At 36.1% G+C, this 20,388-nt stretch overlaps 1 protein-coding gene across 1 annotated transcript; it reads left to right on the top strand.

The window, feature by feature from the left end:
* The first annotated feature begins 14,432 nt into the window (after positions 1–14,432).
* On the top strand, positions 14,433–15,353 carry LOC121741226 (cytochrome P450 76A2-like). The gene is made up of 2 exons (XM_042133931.1): positions 14,433–14,729; positions 14,798–15,353. Exons 1-2 carry the CDS (start codon positions 14,559–14,561, stop codon positions 15,182–15,184), a joined length of 558 nt encoding a protein of 185 aa, XP_041989865.1. The 5' UTR covers positions 14,433–14,558; the 3' UTR covers positions 15,185–15,353.
* The last annotated feature ends 5,035 nt before the right edge of the window (positions 15,354–20,388 follow it).

Raw genomic sequence — 20,388 nt, 5'->3', positions numbered from 1 at the left:
AGAACCATCATTTTAGTTTATTCATTTTCCTTCAAGTGTGTGTCGTAATGAGTAATTATTAGTCATATAATACATTCGTCTGCAAAATGTTGTCCATATTTGACTAAGCGCGGATTTCAAAAAATATGAAGAAAAGTGAGTGGAAAAAGTTAGTGGAATGTGAGTTCTATATTTATATAGTATTAGTTTTATACTAATAGAATATGAGTATAATGAGTTAGTGAAAAATGAGTTCCATTTACCAAAAATGAAAAAAAAAAGCAAAGTGGACAATATTACGCGGACGAACTGAAATGACAAAAGTGGACAATATTAAATGGATAAAGGGAGTACTTTCTTTGGGGGAATACAACAAAATTGAATGAACTAAGTTCAACCAAAGTGATGATTCTATCTCTCATGAGTAAAGCATAAATAAATAGCTCCAGTACCCTAGGGGTATTTTGGTCCAAGAAAGTCTTTAACAATATACTCCTACAAATTTTTCAAATGATATTATATCAATGTCCAAGGACGTCGTCTCGTGATATTTTTTTAAGTAGGCATGCACAAGGGTCGTAAACCGCCGGTTCCGGGCCCGAACCGGCGGTTCAAGGGTCGAGAAATTGCCGAACCTGAACCGGCCCGCCTAGCTCCCGGCGGTTCCGATTCCGGTTCAAAAAACCGGCGGGTTACGCGGCGGTTCAAAACCGCCGGTTTTCGGCTTGAACCGCCGGTTCCGGGCCGTTTCGGCGGTTCGACGAATTTTTTTTTTTTTTTTGCATTTTTCAACTTTTCAATTTTAATCAAATTAAATTACACTTTTCAAGTTTGTTTTTGTATGCAATGTGAGTAAATAAAATTGAAAAAAATACGGCTAAAGTTGCAATTTTATTGAAATTGCATGTTTACAAATTACACGTTACAAGTTACAACAATTATAAATTGAAAACATATGGCGGTCTTGAAGTCTTAAACAAAATTTAAATACAAATGAGACTACTAGTGAAGAACTAATTACAAATGACAAGAAATGACGTTGAAGTTCTTAAACGTATAAGTGTATTATATATATACTCTTAACCGGCGAAGAAGATCTTTCTACATAACTAAATTAAGGACACCTTTAGCAATTCAACTTTAAATGTTGAGTTTCGTCTAACAATCAACAATTATAGTAGAATTGTCAAAAGTTTTCCTCATTTAGCCGTATAGAGAAATATACTTCATCGACTAGAGTATATACAAATACAATTATATAATTGTATTTGCATATTTTTAAAGTAGGAATTAATGGGAAAAAAAAGAAATAAAAGAAAAAGGACTTGAGCTCAACTTAAATTAAAAAATTTAAGTTGAGGTACCTACGTATCCCAATTGCTCATTTGCATTAGGGAATCAAAGTCCACGTAGTTCTCTTACCTTACTTACCTATTTGGCTTGGCCGGCGGCGGTTGACGGTTGGCCTAATCTTCATCCCCGGTGAATTCATCTTGTGATCCCTCTTGACGATCATTCCAATCATTTTCTTGTTCTCGGACGTCAGCTTTGGCCCAATCATCAAGTAACATCACGGCTTCCATATTTTTTGCCGAGAGCTTACTTCTTCCTATGATCTTCAGCAAGTAGCATGGCGGTCCTATGATCTTCTTCCATCTACAAATATTATGTACGTAGAAGTTAAAAGTATGAACGCAAAAAAAAAATTAATGAAATTTTGTGCATGTGAATTGGAAAACAAATTTTTCATTACTTACTTGTATGCGTTCGGCTGCCAATCGGAAAACCTCTTCCATAACATCTCGACGACTAGGTCGTCGAGATTTTGAGGGACGCGTAGTGCTTTGATCTTGGGCTATTCCCTTGCCCCGATCACCACGTCCCGATCCACCACGAGAAGAAGACATATTGAATATATTGATAAATGAAAAGTAATATTGACTTGGAATGAAATATGTATAAAGTATAAAAGAAGTGGTAAATTATGAGCACAACAAATATAGTAGTGAGCAGAAAGTGTAGAATTAAACTTGCGCAATTAGAGAGAATGAGGAGAGAATAGAGAAATGGAGATTGAGAATGAAATCCTTGTTAACACAAGAATGGGGTAAGGAAATATGAAGGAGAAGTGGGGTATTTATAGGAGTAAAATTGGAAGAAATAAAAAAAAAATTCAAATTTCAAATTTTCAAATTTTCGGCCGAACCGCCGGTTTACCGCCTGAACCGGCGGTTTTTCCACAAAACCGGCGGTTTTTCCACAAAACCGGCGGGTTGGTCCACGGTTTTCCGACACAAACCGCCGGTTTCTGACCTCACCTAGCCCCTACGCCTGAAAAGCTTCCGGAACCGGCGGAAACCGGTCGGAACCGCCGGTTCAAACCGGCGGTTTTCGCCCAAAACCGGCGAACCGCCGGTTCATACCAATCCCTACTTTGAACCCCTACGAACCCCTACGAACCCTATGCCGTTCGACCCTTTGAACCGGCGGTTCGAACCGCCGAACCGCCGGTTCACGGTTCAAGATATTGCCGAACCTGAACCGGCCCTTATGACCCTGCGACCCTTCTGCCGGTTCAACCCGCCGGTTCCGGGCCCGGTTCCGGTTCATGAACCGGCGGTTCCGAACCGCCGGTTAACCGCCGGGCCGGGTCGGTTTGTGCATGCCTATTTTTAAGTATGGAGACTACGAATGGTATTAGTGCAATTTCTATGGACTGAATATGTAGTTCTTTCTTTTCACCTAATCAAAATAAGACTTTAAATCATTGACAAAGAAAATAATATTAACTGCGAAATGCTGGAGTAATAAATTGTGTTCTTGCAATCATAAAAATTAAATACAGGGTGTGAACTTTCTTAAGCAATAGCGGAAAAGAATATTAATTATGGGATACTATATTTAATTCATTACATTAGTGGTAATAATATACTTTATCTCTCTCATAAGAGTATGCACTTTTAGTTAGGTACAAGTTTTAATGCACAATTGATAAAGTAAGAGAGAGATAAGTATTGTTAGTGGAGAATAGATCTCATCTTTTAGAGAAAAAATAATTTTCAAAATTAGAAAATGTTACTCTTGTGGGACGGACTAAAAAGGAAAGAGTGTTTGCTCTTGTTGGACGGATGGAGTATGATTTTAACATTATTATACCACAAGTGATGCCTAAAATAGACTAAAGGCATACTCTATGGTGGTGTTTTATTTCCTAGATAAAATTGTAACAAGATATGATCTATGATTAAGTGGTGAGATTATTTAGTAGGAGTGAATTGACTATGACTAATTATCACATGACTATCAATGTAGGATTAAGCATTAAATTCAATCTCATCAACCAAACATAATTCAAATTTAATCGTAGGACATAATCTTGCAAATCGAAAATCTCATACACATAATGTTTGGGAGAATATCTATGAACCATAATGTTAATATAAATTGTACTCCAACAGTAGTCGTTTAGAACATTAGCAATGGGGTCGATCGCAAGGGCCGAGCGATCGCGCCCCTCCATCAGCTCCCACCGGCTCCCATTGTGCAGAGGGAGCCGATGGTCACTCCATTCCGCCTCCACCCCAAGGCCGATAAATCGGCCAAGCCGATCTCCCCATTTAAAAAAAAAATAATTCATCTTTTATCCACTATATATACCTTATTCCCCATCAATTCACATTCATCACTTTTCAATCTCAATCTCAATTTTACTTCTCTCTTATTTTTTTAATGTAGGATGTTTTATTTTATTTTATTTTTATTGAAATTTGCTTTTGTTGTAATCTTTTTCCCAATATTGTTATACAATGAAGAATTAATTTATTATGTATATTTTAATTTAAAATATTTAGACATTGATATTAAAAATAAAATAAAATAGTGATGACGTGGAAATAATATGAGCTCAGAAATAGGCTCTGGGATTAGGCATGCACACGGGTTGGAAACCGCCGGTTCCGGTTCATGAACCGGCGATTCACGGTTCATTATTCCCATGAACCGGAACCGGCCCGCCAAGGGTCCTGGCGGTTCCGGTTCAAAAACTGTCGATTTTTACGGGGTGGTTCAAAACCGCCGGTTTTTGGCCTGAATCGCCGGTTCCGGGATGATTCGGCGGTTCGTCAATTTTTTTTTGCATTTTTTATTTGTTTATCTATGAAATGTGCGTAAATAAAATTCAAAAAAACACGATGAAAGTTGCAATTTTATTGAGATTACAAGTTACAACAATTACAAATCACAAAAACCTTGAGGTCTTGAAGTCTTAAACAAAAATTTAAATACAACGAGACTACTAGTCAACAATGAAGCTAATTACAAATTACAAAAAAGACTTAGAAGTTCTGAACAATAATATTATAAGTATATTTACTCTTAGTCGACGAAGGAGATCTTTATACATAACTAAATTGAGGACACCTTTAGCAATTCAACTTTAAATGTTGAGTTTAGTCTAACAATCAACAATTATAGTAGAATTGTCAAAAGTTTCCCGGATTTAGCCTTATAGAGAAATCTATTTCATCGATTAGAGTATATACAAATACAATTATTTAATTGTATTTGCATATTTTTAAAGTAGAAACAAATGGGGAAAAAAAGAAATAAAGGAAAAAGGACTTGAGCTCAACTTAAATTTAAAATTTAAGTTGAGGTGCCTACGTATCCCCAATGCTCATTTGCATTAGGGAATCAAAGCCCACGTAGTTCTTTTACCTTACTTACCTATTTGGCTTGGCCGGCGGTAGACGGTTGGCCTACGATTCATCCCCGGTGAATTCTTCTTGTGATCCCTCGTGACGATCATCCCAATCATTTGCTTGTTCTCTGACGTCAGCTTTGGCCCAATCATCAAGTAACATCACGACTTCCATATTTTTCGCGGAGAGCTTACTTCTTGATTCATCCAACACACGCGAGCCAACACTAAAAGCGGACTCGACGGCGACAGTGGAAGTCGGAACAGAAAAAATCTCCTTGGCCATTGATGCAAGTATGGGAAAATCTTTCTCGTGTGTTCCCCACCAATCGAGGACGTCGATTTGGGCGGGAGGAGTAGGACCTTCATCACCAAAGAAAAAGAGTGAATCGAAATATAAATCTAACTCACTTACCTTACCTGAGGACCTTCCGCCGATGTTGTAGTTGTATAGGTCTGCTAATTGGGATTGCGCGTCGGTGTCATCATAATCGGCTTGAAATGCGAAGCCAAAGTTATGTTGTTGAGAGGGGGAGGTCTTCTGACTTGGTGAGTGCTGTTATACTTGGTTTCATATTCGGTGTATAGAGCACGCAAGTTAAACTCGAAGGTTTGTTGGATAATTGACCGGGTCGGGAGGTTTATTTGAAATATTTCTGAGAGGTCTACTCCGAATTCGTCACTGGTATCCGATTGCAATGCTTTAAGTGGACCAAGATCAATAGAACTCAAATTGTTATAATAAAAATCTAAAATCTTGGAGGTACCGGCTAATTTCCATTTTAGATCCAAGACCTTTGCAATAAAAAACACCGTTGGAATCTCACTGAAATACTTAAGCCATTTCTCAATCATATAATATAAAACACACATCAATTTAGGTGAAGAGTAAGCATTTTTCATTGCAGTTTTAAAACCAAGTGGCATATACATGCAATGCTCTAAAACACGAACAGCTGTGCAATAATAAACACCCGATAATTCAACAGTTGCATTTTTGAAATATTTGAACAATTTAAATAAAGCCACGCTATGTTCCCTACAACTATGCGAAAGATATAAATCATGAACAGATAGGTTCTAAAAAAATCACATAAAGAATCTTTATGCGTCAAAGTAGAATTCAAACAATCATATGTCGAATTCCATCTATGAGACACATCCATAGTAAAATTAGTATATCTTACATTCTTTTGATGGCAATATTTCTTCCAAACTTTGCCAATAGCTAGCTTTTGATGGATTAATCTAACTGCAGTTCTAATAGGACTAACATGCTTTTGCCATAATTCAAGCGCATCTTGTACACATAAATTTAAAATATGACATATGCATCTTTGATGAAAATACTTAACTCCAATAACCGGAGCACAAGCCGCAATCAAATCACTAATACTTGCAGTGTTAGCAGTTGCATTATCAAAACCAACAGAAAATATCTTATTGCATAATTGAAACTCATTCAAAACTTGAATAGTTAAAGAAGCAATTTTGGGTGCAGTGTGTGGTGTCTCAAATTCTCTAAAACCAATAAAACGCTTGTTCAAAGTCCAACTATTGTCCACAAAGTGAACCGTAATGTCCATGTATGAATGCCGGTTAAAACAATCAGTCCATACATCTGAGCAAATGTTCACTTTGTGGCCCAAGTTAAGTAAATAACGTGATAATTTAACTTTTTTTCTCTAAACATTGTCTAACGGTAGATCGTTGAACGGTCATTCGACCTACTCTTTTGATAGTTACGTTTAAACCACTTTTCATAGTAACCTCAATTTTTTATCATCATAAACATTAAAAGGAAAATGCTTCATTGCAGCTCATCTAGTCATAACGTCAGCAAAATTTTTTTTATCATATTTAAAAAGAGGCGTACCTGACGAACCTGAGCCACCGGGTTGGAAGTTTAGTTGGGTTTGAGTAGAGGTAGTGCCACATTCTACCGGATGCTTTGTCACCAAATGACGACGGAGGGTGTCATATCCTCCACCACTCACAAATTTGTAGACTTTATCACAATTGTTAAAATATGCATGAAACGCAGATGTCTCTTCTTGAGAGTGCGGATCATGAGGACTTGGAATCACCACCGGGACCTTCTTGTAGTGTTTAACAAAAATATCAGATTTCAAAGCTTTTGTAGTGTTAGTGGGTGGAGGGGGGAGGCATCTCCTCATTTCCGCCGGTGCTAGACGAAATACGAGAATGAGATCTATCATCATTGTTGTTCGAGTCCGACGATATAGACACGTTGTACTCATCATCTTGTTGTTGGGAACTACCACCGCCCCTCCCCCATCTTGATGCATTTCTGCACACCTCGCCTGCAACCCTACGCCCTAGCCGGAATATGCCCATTGGGACCGTTGAACCGTCGGTTCAAACCGGCGAACCATCGATTTTGAACCGCCAGTTACGGTTCGTCATATTCCCGAACCTGAACCGGCCCGCTTGAACCGCCGGTGCCAGTTCCGGTTCATGAACCGGCGGTTCCGAACCGCCGGGCCGGTTCGGTTTGTGCATGCTTATCTGGGATGAGCTCTTATTGTAGGGAGAGAGGTTCTGAAATGGGCCTATTGACGTGGCAAGAGATAATGGAGATAGGCTTTGAAATGGTTTCGGATATAAGCCTCCATTGTGAGTCCCCTTATGTATTAGTAGCATAGAGCACTTAAATATTTAATTTTTTTATATTTCTTGGGTACTAAATTTGGGATTAGCGTAGCATTTAATATATTCCAGTCTGAAGCCTGCAGCAACTCAGGTGGAATAATGAGGTCCAGCATATACTATATTCTTTTACTGTTTTTCTGTGTATGAAACTTAAATTTTTAAGTACTACTACTATGTTTTACTCCCTCCCTCCTCCGTCCTTCTCAAGATGTCCTCATTCATTCTTGATTGGCATAAGATTTTAGAAAGTATTGTTAGATGGAATAAAGTAGAGAAGAAAAACATAGTTGAATATTTTAATGATGAGAAAGGAGAGAGGAAGTTATTTCCAAATTTAGAAAATGGTCATTTTGATTGGAACGAACAAAAAATGAAAGGTGGTCATCTTTAATGAGACGGAGGGAGTATCTTTTTTGGATAGCATAAAATATAATACTCCATGTTTTAATTATTTTGGACAATGTTGTTGTTTTGAAAATTTTACCTCAACATATAAACTTCACCCATGTTTTAACTGCAACATTTGATGTCATAAATTTCAGCTGTAAACTCATCTACTTCATTTTTGGGATTTTTCCCATTCCACTTAATAAATTAATGATTTTAAAGGATAGTTGTTGGTTTCTTGAAGTCGAATCAAATGTAGTTATTCATGTGTTGTGGCTCTAATAATATTGTGTGAGTACTTATAACATGATATTGTATTTAGTATATTTATTTTGCAACTTAAATAGTATTTTATAAAAAAAATACATGCTATCAATTTTTTAAGAATAATTAATCAAAAGAAAACAAAGAATTAACAAGTAAAAATGAAAAGTGGATTTTTAAATACCAAGCTGAACAAGGCAAATAAAATAATTTAAAGAAATAAAGTAAACAAAAATAAAGGACCCCCAAACAAAGAAACAATTTGCTATTTCTTCCAATTTGCAATATTGAATTGATGAGATTGGAGAGTGTATTTAATGTCTATTTTTGGAAAGATTTCAATTGAGATAAATTTTGTGAGATATACGAAATTGGTTAAATGAGACTAACTTTGTGAGATGGATGGAGTATTATTTAAGGAGGATTTATGTGTAAAACTGTAAATTGTTGGTATGAATTTAAGAAAGTAGCAAATTATTTCTTACAGTCAATTTTTAGCAAAAATATACAAGTATTATGCTCGTTTGACTCATTGAGTCATTTCATAATACGGCTGATTGCAAACGAATAAATTTTTACCAACTTTATTATTTTGACAGAACTTTTAAAAAAATATCAAAGTTTTTGCAAAATTAACATACCAAATGATTTTGCTCTCTAAAACTAGAATTCCATGTGACGTTTATATACTAGACTGCACCCACCCATAACCAAAAGATGGGAAATATTATTATAGGTTGGCCTCGATTTAGATTGAGAATTAAATAATAGATGCATGTAGACTTTAGGTCGACATCATAAAATATTATGGATACGGAGTAATTAAGAATAATATTATAGATTAAGATATCTCACTTTAAATGATACATTTCTAAAAATGAAAAGATCACTCTCTCGGGCGAGGACCCCTTACTGTGCAGAGCAGGGGTTGTGTTTCAAAACACAACACTTTATGAATGAAATGCATGTATGCTTTCTTTTATTCTATTTCTTTTTCATTTTCTTTTATTCAATTGTGCGTCTTGAAATGGCACAGCCCTGCTGTGCACATGAGATCTGTTTTCCACTCTCTATTTTTTCCATCTATCTTACTCCATCCGTTCCAACTAAGTTGAGTCAAAATTTTTGGGCATAAAGATTAAGAAATTGTGTTGAAAAGCAGGAAAGATAAAGAGGGAGTAAAGTAGGTGATGAAATAAAGTAAGAGTGATTGAATGTTTTATTTTTTGTCAAAAATAAAATGACTCAACTTAGTTGGGACATCAAAAAATGAATACAACTCAACTTAGTTGTGACATCCCAAAAAGAAATACGACTCAACTTAGTTGGGACAGAGGGAATACTTTATTCTCTTCATTTAACTCACAAAATAACACTATATAAAATCTCGCATCGAAAAGAAATGTTCCACTTACAGTGGGACGGAGGGAGTATATGATTTATATCTCATATATACTTTCTTCGTCCGCCAATTAAAGGTGGATTTTGTCTTCGTGCGAATTTTAAAAATTATTTAACTTTATTAAAAAAGAAGTAAAAAAGTTATTGGATCGTGAGTTTTATTTATATATAAGTACTCTATTAATTTTATAGTAGAATGAGTTAGAAGAGTATGAAACTTACTAAAAATAAAAAGAGGTAAATATGTATTTAAATAATTGATATCTAAAAATTACAAAATGCGATTTTGGTGACAGATGGAAAATATAAGTAAAGGAGGATTGCTAATTTTCATACTAGTACCAAATTACAAAAAAAGAGAATATAATGAGTAATTGCTATACTACATTTGTCGAATGGTAAGGCAATCCACAACGCTGTTCCTATACCCAGGGACGGATCTATATTGCATTCACAAGGGGCAATTGCCCCACCTAAAAAAAATTCATGTATGCTATTTTTAATAGTTAATTTTAAATTTTTTTAAATTTCCTTATTTTTGCCCCTTCTTAATGTATTAAAATATCTCTATGTATATTTTTGCCCCACCTATGTAGACTTCCTGGCTCCGTCCCTGCCTATACCATTCCTAAACCGTTCCTTAAACTACTATTTGCGGGCCCCACTGTATTTTTTTACTCCATTCCTTAACTAAGGAACGGAACCTGCAACCATCCGTTCCTTAACCGTTCCTTAAATTACTATTTATTCAATTTCATTTTTTATTTTTATTTCCAACTCAATTCAATTAAAACAACACACTTTAATAAAAAACAAAACACTTTATTAAAAAACACACAACATTAAAACAAAGTTACAACTTAAACTTAAAAAAAATAAAATGCACACAATTAAAATCCTAAAAAAAATAAAATTACACAATTTTAATAATTTCATCCGCCAAAGTTTGCCCAAATGTGCTCAATTAGATCCTGTTGGAGTTGGGTGTGGGGGCTAGAGTCGCGTGTCCTTGCACGAAGAGATAACCGTTCTTGTATAGACGGATGCGCTCCACTTCGAGGCGGACTACTTGCGGTTGAGCTTCCGGGGGATTCGGGGTCGAACCAATTTCCCGCCTCGGGTCCTTCGTCTTGGACAATCATGTTGTGCAAGATTATGCACGTATACATGATGTCGACCATGTTCTCCATGAACCACGTACGAGCCGGAGCTTTGATGATGTTGAAGCGCGCTTGGAGAACCCCGAACGCCCTCTCCACATCCTTGCGAGCAGCCTCCTGCTTCTGCGCAAAAAGAGCCTGCTTTGGGTTCGCAGACCCACTGCACGTCTTCACGAAGGTAGGCCACTTCGGGTAGATGCCATCGGCGAGATAGTACCCCATTTTATAAAGCCGGTTGTTGGCGACGAAGTTGATGGCCGACGCTTTACCATCCAAAACTTCGGTCAAGAGGTCGGACTGGTGGAGCACGTTTACGTCGTTGTTCGACTCGGGGACCCCGAAGTACGCGTGCCAGATCCAAAGGCGGTAGTCGGCAACGGCCTCAAGTATAACGGTTGGGTGGGTGCCTTTGTGGCCGCTCGTGTAGGACCCCTTCCACGCCACCGGGCAATTCTTCCATTGCCAGTGCATGCAATCGACGCTGCCGAGCATCCCGGGGAATCCGTGCACTGTTTCGTGAAGGTCGAGCAGGAACTGACAATCGGTCGTGCTTGGCCTCCGGAGAAATTCGTCGGTGAAGGCTGCCCGGACGCCTTTGCAGAATTTGAGCAAACACATTCGCCCAGTGCTGTCTCCGATGTGGAGGTATTCGTCGAACATGTCGGCCGTTTGTCCAGTCGTGTGGCTGGGACGGCCGACCGCGTCGAACCCTTCTTGGAAGAACTCTTCCCGGGCTGCCAAAGTATTCGCGATGTGGAGAAATAACGGTTTCCCCATGCGGAAACGGCGACGGAAGTACGTATCTCCCCAAACCGGATTATCGCAGAAGTAGCCGTGTACTAACCTTGCGGCGGCTTCCTCCCGGTTACGATGGATGTACGTACGAGAGCGTCGTTGGGGCGGCCCGGCTTCTTCCGCCTCCCGTCGTCGATCTTCTTCAAGTGATTGTTCCAATATTTGACGCATTTGTTCAAAAGGATCCATTAATTTGATTAAATTTGGGAGAAGAAAAACAGAGTTGATTTGAGATGAAAATTGGGGTGGAAATAGAGAGGATTTGAGGGGAATAGATGTGTGTTTGTGAGTGAAATGAATATGAAATAGGAGTATTTATAGAGTAAATAAATTATAAAAAAATTAAAAAATTACAAAACGGCTAAAAAACGGTAACAATACCGTTGCAATTTTTTTTTAATTAAATTTGAATTTTTTTTTTAAAAAAATGAATTATTGCGTCACGTGACGAAACCCACTCGCGGAGCAGAGAGTGGCCGTCACGCGTCGGTGCGTGGCGGAACGTGTCGTGCCTCGGGCCGCGGCAACGACACCCGGCACGGCATGGGCACGGTTTGGCGACGACACGGCGGCTGCAACGCGTGCCGCCGCGGAACCGTTCCTCTGGAACGGCTGCGGGTGCTCTAAAAGTTGCCGTTGCGGGTGCTCTAAAAGATGTGATCCGTGAAGCTATTGCGTGATGGTTATAACCCTACTATCCAACTGCTACAGTGGGCTATGGACTGTCACATGCGTATAAAATATAGTGCTACGATAAATTAAAAATTTTATTTATCTCAAATGATTTTGAATTGTCATATCGAGAGAATGATAAAGCCAATTAGCAAGTAGGTAAGCTTTTATTGGATTTTTATGAAAAATTGTTGGTAGAAAGAAAAAATAATTGTTGGCTTCACCATATTCATGTCCCTCACACTCACCATCTAAAATAAGAAATGTAAAAGTACAACAGTTTCACTGATACTACTATTTTGGTGTATCAAAGATCACATGCATCTGTTTACTTTTCTTATTTTGTTCATAATCATTTTTTTTGTACATTTATATCATATAGGATAGATAGCAGTATCACACTAACACTTGCATAGGCGTATTATTTCTTGCAAAAGGGTTTTAAATGGATATTAATGAATATTATCCTTTCACACACTAACACTCGCATAGGCGTATTATTTCTGGTATTTTCAATAAATTTAAAAACTGGATTAAATCATAAACTTTTAACATAGTACTCCCTCCGTCCCGCACTACTTGCACTTATTTCCTTTTTGGGCGTCCCAAGTTACTTGCACTCTTTCCATTTTTAGTAAAAAATTTCACCTACAGCCGTAATTTTTGACTTTCCTATACACTCATTCCTTAATCTCCGTGCCGAAAAGGAAAGGAGCGAGTAGCCCGGGACGGAGGGAGTACTACTACTACTTACTATTATCCCAAATTCACGTTTTTTTTATTCATTAGTTAAATTTCGAAGTATTTTTAGAAAAAAGGGAAAAGTAAAAGTGTACAGACTGGAACCCTCGTCACTAGCTCTGCGTCAACTCAGTTCTCTACAGACGTAGACCACTCTCCATCTCACATACACAGACACAGACACACGTATACATACATGTTTTAGTTTTATTTCGCCGTTAAAAGTTTATTTATTCTGTACCACAAAAATATGCAATTTAGATTGGACAAGAGTTTTAATGCAAAAATGATAAAGTAAGAGAGATATAGAAAGAAAAAGTAATTAAACATTGTTAGTGAAAATGAATCTCAACTCAATAGAGAGAAAAAAGTTTCCAATATTAGAAAGTGCATATTCTCGTGGGACAGACTAAAAAGGAAAGAATGCATATTCATGTGGGACAGATGGAGTATATATTCTCTCCATCCTAAATTAGTTTGAGAATTTATTTTGGACATGGAATTTAAGTAGGGGTGGGCAAAAAAACCGAAAACTGAATATCTGAATCGATCCAAACCGAAATTTTGAAATTTGGTTCGGTTTTTTTGGTTTTTCGGTTCAGTTCGGTTTTAAAAATACAAAATTTCTGTTTTTCGGTTCGGGCGAAAAAATAGAAAAACCGAATTATATTTTAAATATAATATTATATAAATTTATTCTATTAATTTAATATATTATATAATATGTATTCTTTTAATATATTTATATAATATGTACTCCCTCTGTCCCATTAGAAATGAAACGTTTTCCTTTTTGGTCTGTCCCATTAAAAATGAAACGTTTCTAAAAATGAAAACAATACTCTCTCTATTTTTTCTTCTCTCTTCTTTTACTCTCTCTTCATTAACTCACAAAATAACATTACATAAAATCTCGTGCCGAAAAACAAATGTTGCATATTTAATGGGACGGAGGGAGTATTATATATATTCTATTAATTTTATATTATATAGAATATTTATATTCTATTAGTATATATAAATAAATATATTATATATAGGGTCCTATTAGGTTAAGATTTTTTAGCTTAATTAAGAATTGATATGCATTTTCAGCCACTCATCCACAACATTTTTGAAATGTCAACTGCAAGTAAATTATATCAACTCGGGGGTATTATCGTCAATAGCCTGCACATCAAATGTCAATAGCCTACACATCAAATGTCAACAACTTATAGTTGACATTATATGTGTATAGTTGACATGAAATGTATATGTAGTTGACATTATATGTGTGTAGTTGACATAAATTGTATATATAGTTGGCATGGACTGTACACAAAGTTGACATTATATGTGTAGTTGACATGAATTGTATATATAGTTGACATTATATGTGTGTAGTTGACATGAATTGTATATGTGGTTGACATATATTATATATGTAGTTGACATTATATGTGTGTAGTTGATATAAATTGTATATATAGTTGGCATGGACTGTACACAAAGTTGACATTACATGTGTAGTTGACATGAATTGTATATATAATGTTGACATTATATGTGTGTAGTTGACATGAATTATATATGTGGTTGAAATAGATTATATATGTAGTTGACATTATACGTGCATAATTAACATTAAAAAAGGATATAGCTAAATCTTGAATCTAACGGTTCACTATTCGCAACCGCCATCTTCTCACTCTTCCCCCTCACATACTCCTTCTTCCTCTTCGGTTTTGTTCCCCTTCCTCCGGCGGATTGATCCGTAGGGGCTGCGGCGGAAGATTGATCGAGGAATGGAGAAAACATTGAAGATCGTCGCCGAATTCGTCGAGAAACGGAGGAGGGAAACGAAATTAAACCCTAGCTCTAGAAAGGATTTTCTCGAAGTGCTTCTAGAATATCGTGGAAACAACGACGACGAGTGCGATCAGATCTCCGATCATCAACTCCACATTATCACCATGGTAATTGATCGAATTAAACGATGAATTAAACTCCTAATTCATTGAATTTGAGATTCAATTTACCGCAGGAGGTTTTCCTCGCCGGATTGGAAACGCCGAGCAACACGATCGAGTGGGCGATGGTGGAGCTCCTCCGCCACCCGGCGGCGAAGGAAGAGCTCCGCCGCGTAGTCGGAGAAGGCAACAGATTTGAGGAAGCGCAGATCGACGATCTGCCATACCTGCAGGCGGTGGTGAAGGAGACGCTGCGGCGGAGAAGGAGCCAGCCTCAGTTTCATCTTCGGAAGAATCTGGATTGGAAGATTGGGGATTCGGCGGCGAAACGTAGTCGTGCTGCGGCTGTGCAGAGTAGAAGCGGCGGAGGAAGGCAGAAGCGGCGGAGGAAGGCAGAATCGGCAGTGATTGAGCGGAATCGTCTCAGTGCCATTACTGCTTTCATTTCAAGCTCTGATTAATGGCGATTTGACGAATGTGTATAGCTATTAAAACCCCGCCTTTATTCATATGCATGATTCAGCATCGATTGATGGATATGAGTGTGCATAAACTGCAGCTGGGAGGAAGGATCGATTGGTTTGGACAAATTTGCGAAGCTCTAGAGAGTAAATTAAAACATAAAATTACCATTCTACCATTTTATAATTAATTAATTTAAAAATATTTTTTATGTGGCAAATTCTAGACCACTCATTTTAAAAAAATGAGTGATTGATAATGCATCTCAATTCTTAATTAGGCTAAAAAATCTCAATGGATCACAACTCTCTCTCTCTCTCTCTCTATATATATATATATATAGGATTGTATTCAAATCCTTTTTCCACTATTAATCCAATCTCCCTTTTAATCTCAGCCGTGGATTTGTTGTGATCGGATGGTTAAAACATTGACAGATAATTAGTTAATTTCTTAAATTTTAAACGTTTAAAGGGCATAATAGAGATTAACATTTGTAGTTAGTTATGGAATGCTCCATAATTTTAGCCGTATTATTTTATGCAGATTTCCCACTAAGTATTTGTGCAGATTTTTATATTATTTTATGCAGATTTCGTTTAATTTTTAATCTCAGCCATATTTAGCTTCGAAGGAGGCATGTTGACATATAAAAACAGAAATGAACATAATGCAGGCACATAGGCAAATAATGTAAGCACATCAACTAATAATGAAGAGCTTATACCGAGTAATGAACAAACAAATATTCGATCAACTCCTTGACAATATAAAAAAACTTTGACATGATGCATGATACATGACATATAATAAATACAAATATACACATTAATGAACATAATCATTTACTTAATGAGCATAAAGCTATTTCAACAATGACCAACGGCAATTCATGCATATATGAAAATAATTCATTAACATATGAACGTAATGCAGAGATTATATGAGGTAATGAATAAACAAATATTCCATTTGGCTGTTGACAATTAAAAACAGAAATGAACATAATGCATGCACATAGGCAAATAATGTAATCACATCGCCTAATAATGAACAGCTTATACCAAGTAATGAACAAACAAATATTCGATCAACTCCTTGACAATATTATAATTTAAGTTGTTCCATGTGTCGTTGTTTGGCGAACGTTTCTTGTTTGCCCTAAGGGTTTGACAAGCCTAGGGGCTAGGGTGTAGCATGTTCTAAGTCTAAAAAATGTTGTCCAAATACACGAGCTGGAGTAATTCGTCTGGGGTTGCACATGCATAACGCGTGGGTATATTTTAAAACAGATATACATAATGTACATATTGTGTAGTATAATGCGTAGTTTAGTTTCTGTAACGCATTGTTTGTGGTATGTAATGAACATTTATCCTTACCCGTTTAGTTTAGGTTCTATAATGAACATTGTTTGTGGTATGTAATGAACATTTATCCTAGCCCCTAGTTTAGGTTGTGCCGTAATTCGATGTTTTACCCACGTTTCTTGTTTTCCCTAAGGGTTTAACAAGCCTAGGGGCTAGGGTGTAGTATGTTCTAAGTCTAAAAAACGTTGTCCAAATACACGAGCTGCAGTAATTGCTCGGGGTTGCACATGCATAGCGCGTAGGCATTTTTTAAAACAGATATACATAATGTACATATTATGTAGTGTAATGCGTGGTTTTAGTTTCTGTAATGCATTATTTGTGATATGTAATGAACATTTATCCAGCCCCGTTTCATTTAAGGTGTGTCGTGTTTCGATGTTTGGTGCACGTTCCTTGTTTTCCCTAAGGGTTTAACAAGCCTAGGGGCTAGGGTCTAGTACGTACAACAGCAACCACGTGATGCATAAAACAAGATAAATAATGCATTCAAATAGCCAAATAATGTTCAGAATCAGTCAAGTAATGAACATACAAATAATGCTCTGAATGTTAACGAACAATGGATATTATTGGCTATATAATGGACCATATGTGAACTGCAATGTATACGAATAAGATGTGCCGTGTTTCGATGTTTGGCACACGTTTCTTGTTTCCCCTTAGGGTTTAATAAGTCTAGGGGCTAGGGTATAGTACGTACACATAAATAACAACGTTTAAACTGATACTAATAATGCATCGAATGGTTACGAATAATGGATATTATTGATTATATAATGCATCATATATGAACTGCAATGTATACAATTAAGATGTGTCGTGTTTCGATGATTGACACACGTTTCTTGTTTCCCTTAAGGGTTTAATAAGCCTAGGGGCTAGGGTATAGTACGTACTCATTAATAACAATGTTTAAACATAAACGTATAATGCACCGAATGGTAACGAGTAATGGATATTGTGGACTATATAATGCACCATTTGTGAACTGCAATGTATACGTATAAGATGTGTCGTGTTTCGATATTTGGCACACGTTTCTTGTTTCCCCTTAGGGTTTAATAAGCCTAGGGGCTAGGGTATAGTACGTACTCATTAATAACAACGTTTAAACCGATACGAATAATGCACCGAATGGAAACGAACTGATACGAATAATGCACCGAATGTTAACGAGTAATGGATTTTATTGACTATATAATGCACCATATTTGAACTACAATGTATACGAATAAGATGTGGTGTGTTTCGATGTTTGCCACACGTTTCTTGTTACCCCTAAGGGTTTAATAAGTGTAGGGGTTAGGGTGTAGTACGCACTCAATAATAACAACGTTTAAACTGATACATGCACCGAATTTTTGTTCGTTATTGGATTCTATAACACTGAATTACTCTAATAACTGTGCGGTTAACTCATTGAAGTACTCATCAGCCCGTTGATAGTTCGTATTTCCTACAACAACCAAAATAATGACAACTACTATCTGGTGCCTTCAGCTTCTCCATGTTATTCAAGTAAGAGCACCAAGTGTCTATAATGACCGGGCTGACAGCTTTGAACGGTTCCAACGAAAGGAACTCACTCTGCACCGTTTGTTTTTAGTTGTCCTCATACACAATTGCATCTCTGCATATCAAAATCAAACGTAATGTAAAAAACAGGCTACATAATGCACTATCAAATCCAAATAATGAAATAATATACCATAATGCATTCACATATTCAAATAATGTAGTCATATTGGCAAATAATGAAGAAATTTTAACAAGTAATGAACAAGCAGATTTTCAATGTACTCGTTCACAATCTATAACCACACCAACAACTTTAATAATGTAATCATATAGGAAAATAATGCATTGATATACAGTTTTAATACACAGAATCTAACACTAAATACCCTTCCGCTTTTACTGTATAACACAGAATTACACATAATTCAAGGATATATGAAAATAATGCATTCACATATGAACATAATGCAGAGATTATATGAATTAATGAATATATTAATTTTAGATTTGTTATTTGACAATATAAAACAGAAATGACCATAATTCATTCACATTTTAAAATAATGTAGACACATTGGCAAATAATGAAGAGATTTTAAAAATTAATAAACAAGCAGATTTTCAATTTACTCTTCCGCAATCTATACCCACAGCAACAACATTCATAATGTAATCATATATGTAAATAATGCATTGATATACAGTTTTAATACACATAATGTAACACTAAATACCTTTCCTCTTTTACTGTATAAAACAGCATTACACATAATTCAAGGATATAGTAAAATAATGCAATCACATTTGAACATAATGCAGAGATTATATGAATTAATGAGTATACTAATATTACATTTGTTATCTGACAATTTAAAACAGAAATGACCATAATGCATTCACATATTCAAATAATGTAGTAACATTGGCAAATAATGAAGAGATTTTAACAAGTACAGAACAAGCAGATATTTTACAAATAAAATATCAATTCGAATTGCAAAATTATGTTAAACCATGTCGGAGTAAAATCCAAAATAAACATCAATTCGAATTGCAAATGAAAAACAAAGGCTCACCCTCTTGCTGGGATTGTTGTGAATTTGTTGGTCGTCCTCTTTTGTCATTTTAAGAACTGCGAAGGAATCCAACGAAACAAAGGGGAATTAGACTGTATTAACAAATACGGCCGGTCGGTGGTATGCAGTTGAATTGTGGTGTGTTACAGGCGAAACTTGGAGAAAGGGTTGTTGCAACTCGAAAATTAAACTAGTACATACACATTCGAAAACCCTACCTCTTCTTATTGGCGAAAACGGTGATGGTGGCGGTGGAGTATTGTTCAGAACAGAACGGATGACTGAAATCGAAGGTAACAGCGGATGAATTTAAGCTTGTATCGGCGAAAACGGTGGTGGAGGCGGCTAGGGTTTGGCTGGAATTTGAGAAGTCAAAAATGGAGAGAGAAGCTGGAGTAATTAAGGATGATGATGAATGAGGCATGGAGTACATGGAAAGTAGTGGGTGTATCCCGCTAAAATCTCGGCTCCTCGGTTTCTCCAGATCTGAGCACATATAATTACTAATTCACCCTCATAATGCACGAAATAAACTAAATAATGAACTACGGAATGCTACTATAAGAATTAAATCTAGATCGTTCATCCTCAAGATCCAACGATCCCAATAAAAACGGAACTTAAATCTAAGTGGTATATAGGATTTTAACACTACCATATATATATATATATATATATATATATATATATATATATATATATATATATATATATATATATATATATATTAAAGGGTGTGTTATATTGCTAACTCAATACTTAACTGCTAACTACAATTAAATAATAGCCCTTAGATATTCAAATAAAGGGCCTAGATCATAAGTCCCGAAATGTCAATACGATCAACAAAAAACGTCAATAAAGGTATTAAGGTCAATTTACAACCAATTAGTTGTAACTAACTTATAAAAAATATCACATAACTTTAAAACGCATATAAATTTCTCGATTTAATTTTTTTTTTCGCACAACATATATCAAATTAAAGATAATTTCATAAGGATTATAACGAGATCTCACTTGCATATGTTCCGATATCAAAATTTGAAATTTTTTTCGAAAATTTCAATTTTTTTGAAAATTTTCAATTTTTTCGTACAGCAACAAATGTCAACATAGTATATAAAATATGTCAATATAATACATGTATAATGTCATTCTTAAAGCAATGGGTTGACATTCTCAAAGCATTGTGTTGATATTTTCAAAACACTATATTGACATTTTCATCAAAAA

The sequence above is a fragment of the Salvia splendens genome, chromosome 7 (genome assembly GCF_004379255.2).
Source record: "Salvia splendens isolate huo1 chromosome 7, SspV2, whole genome shotgun sequence".
Taxonomy (NCBI): Eukaryota; Viridiplantae; Streptophyta; class Magnoliopsida; order Lamiales; family Lamiaceae; genus Salvia; species Salvia splendens.
The sequence above is the reverse complement of the archived record's forward strand: the minus strand, read 5'-3'. Positions and strand labels throughout refer to the sequence as shown.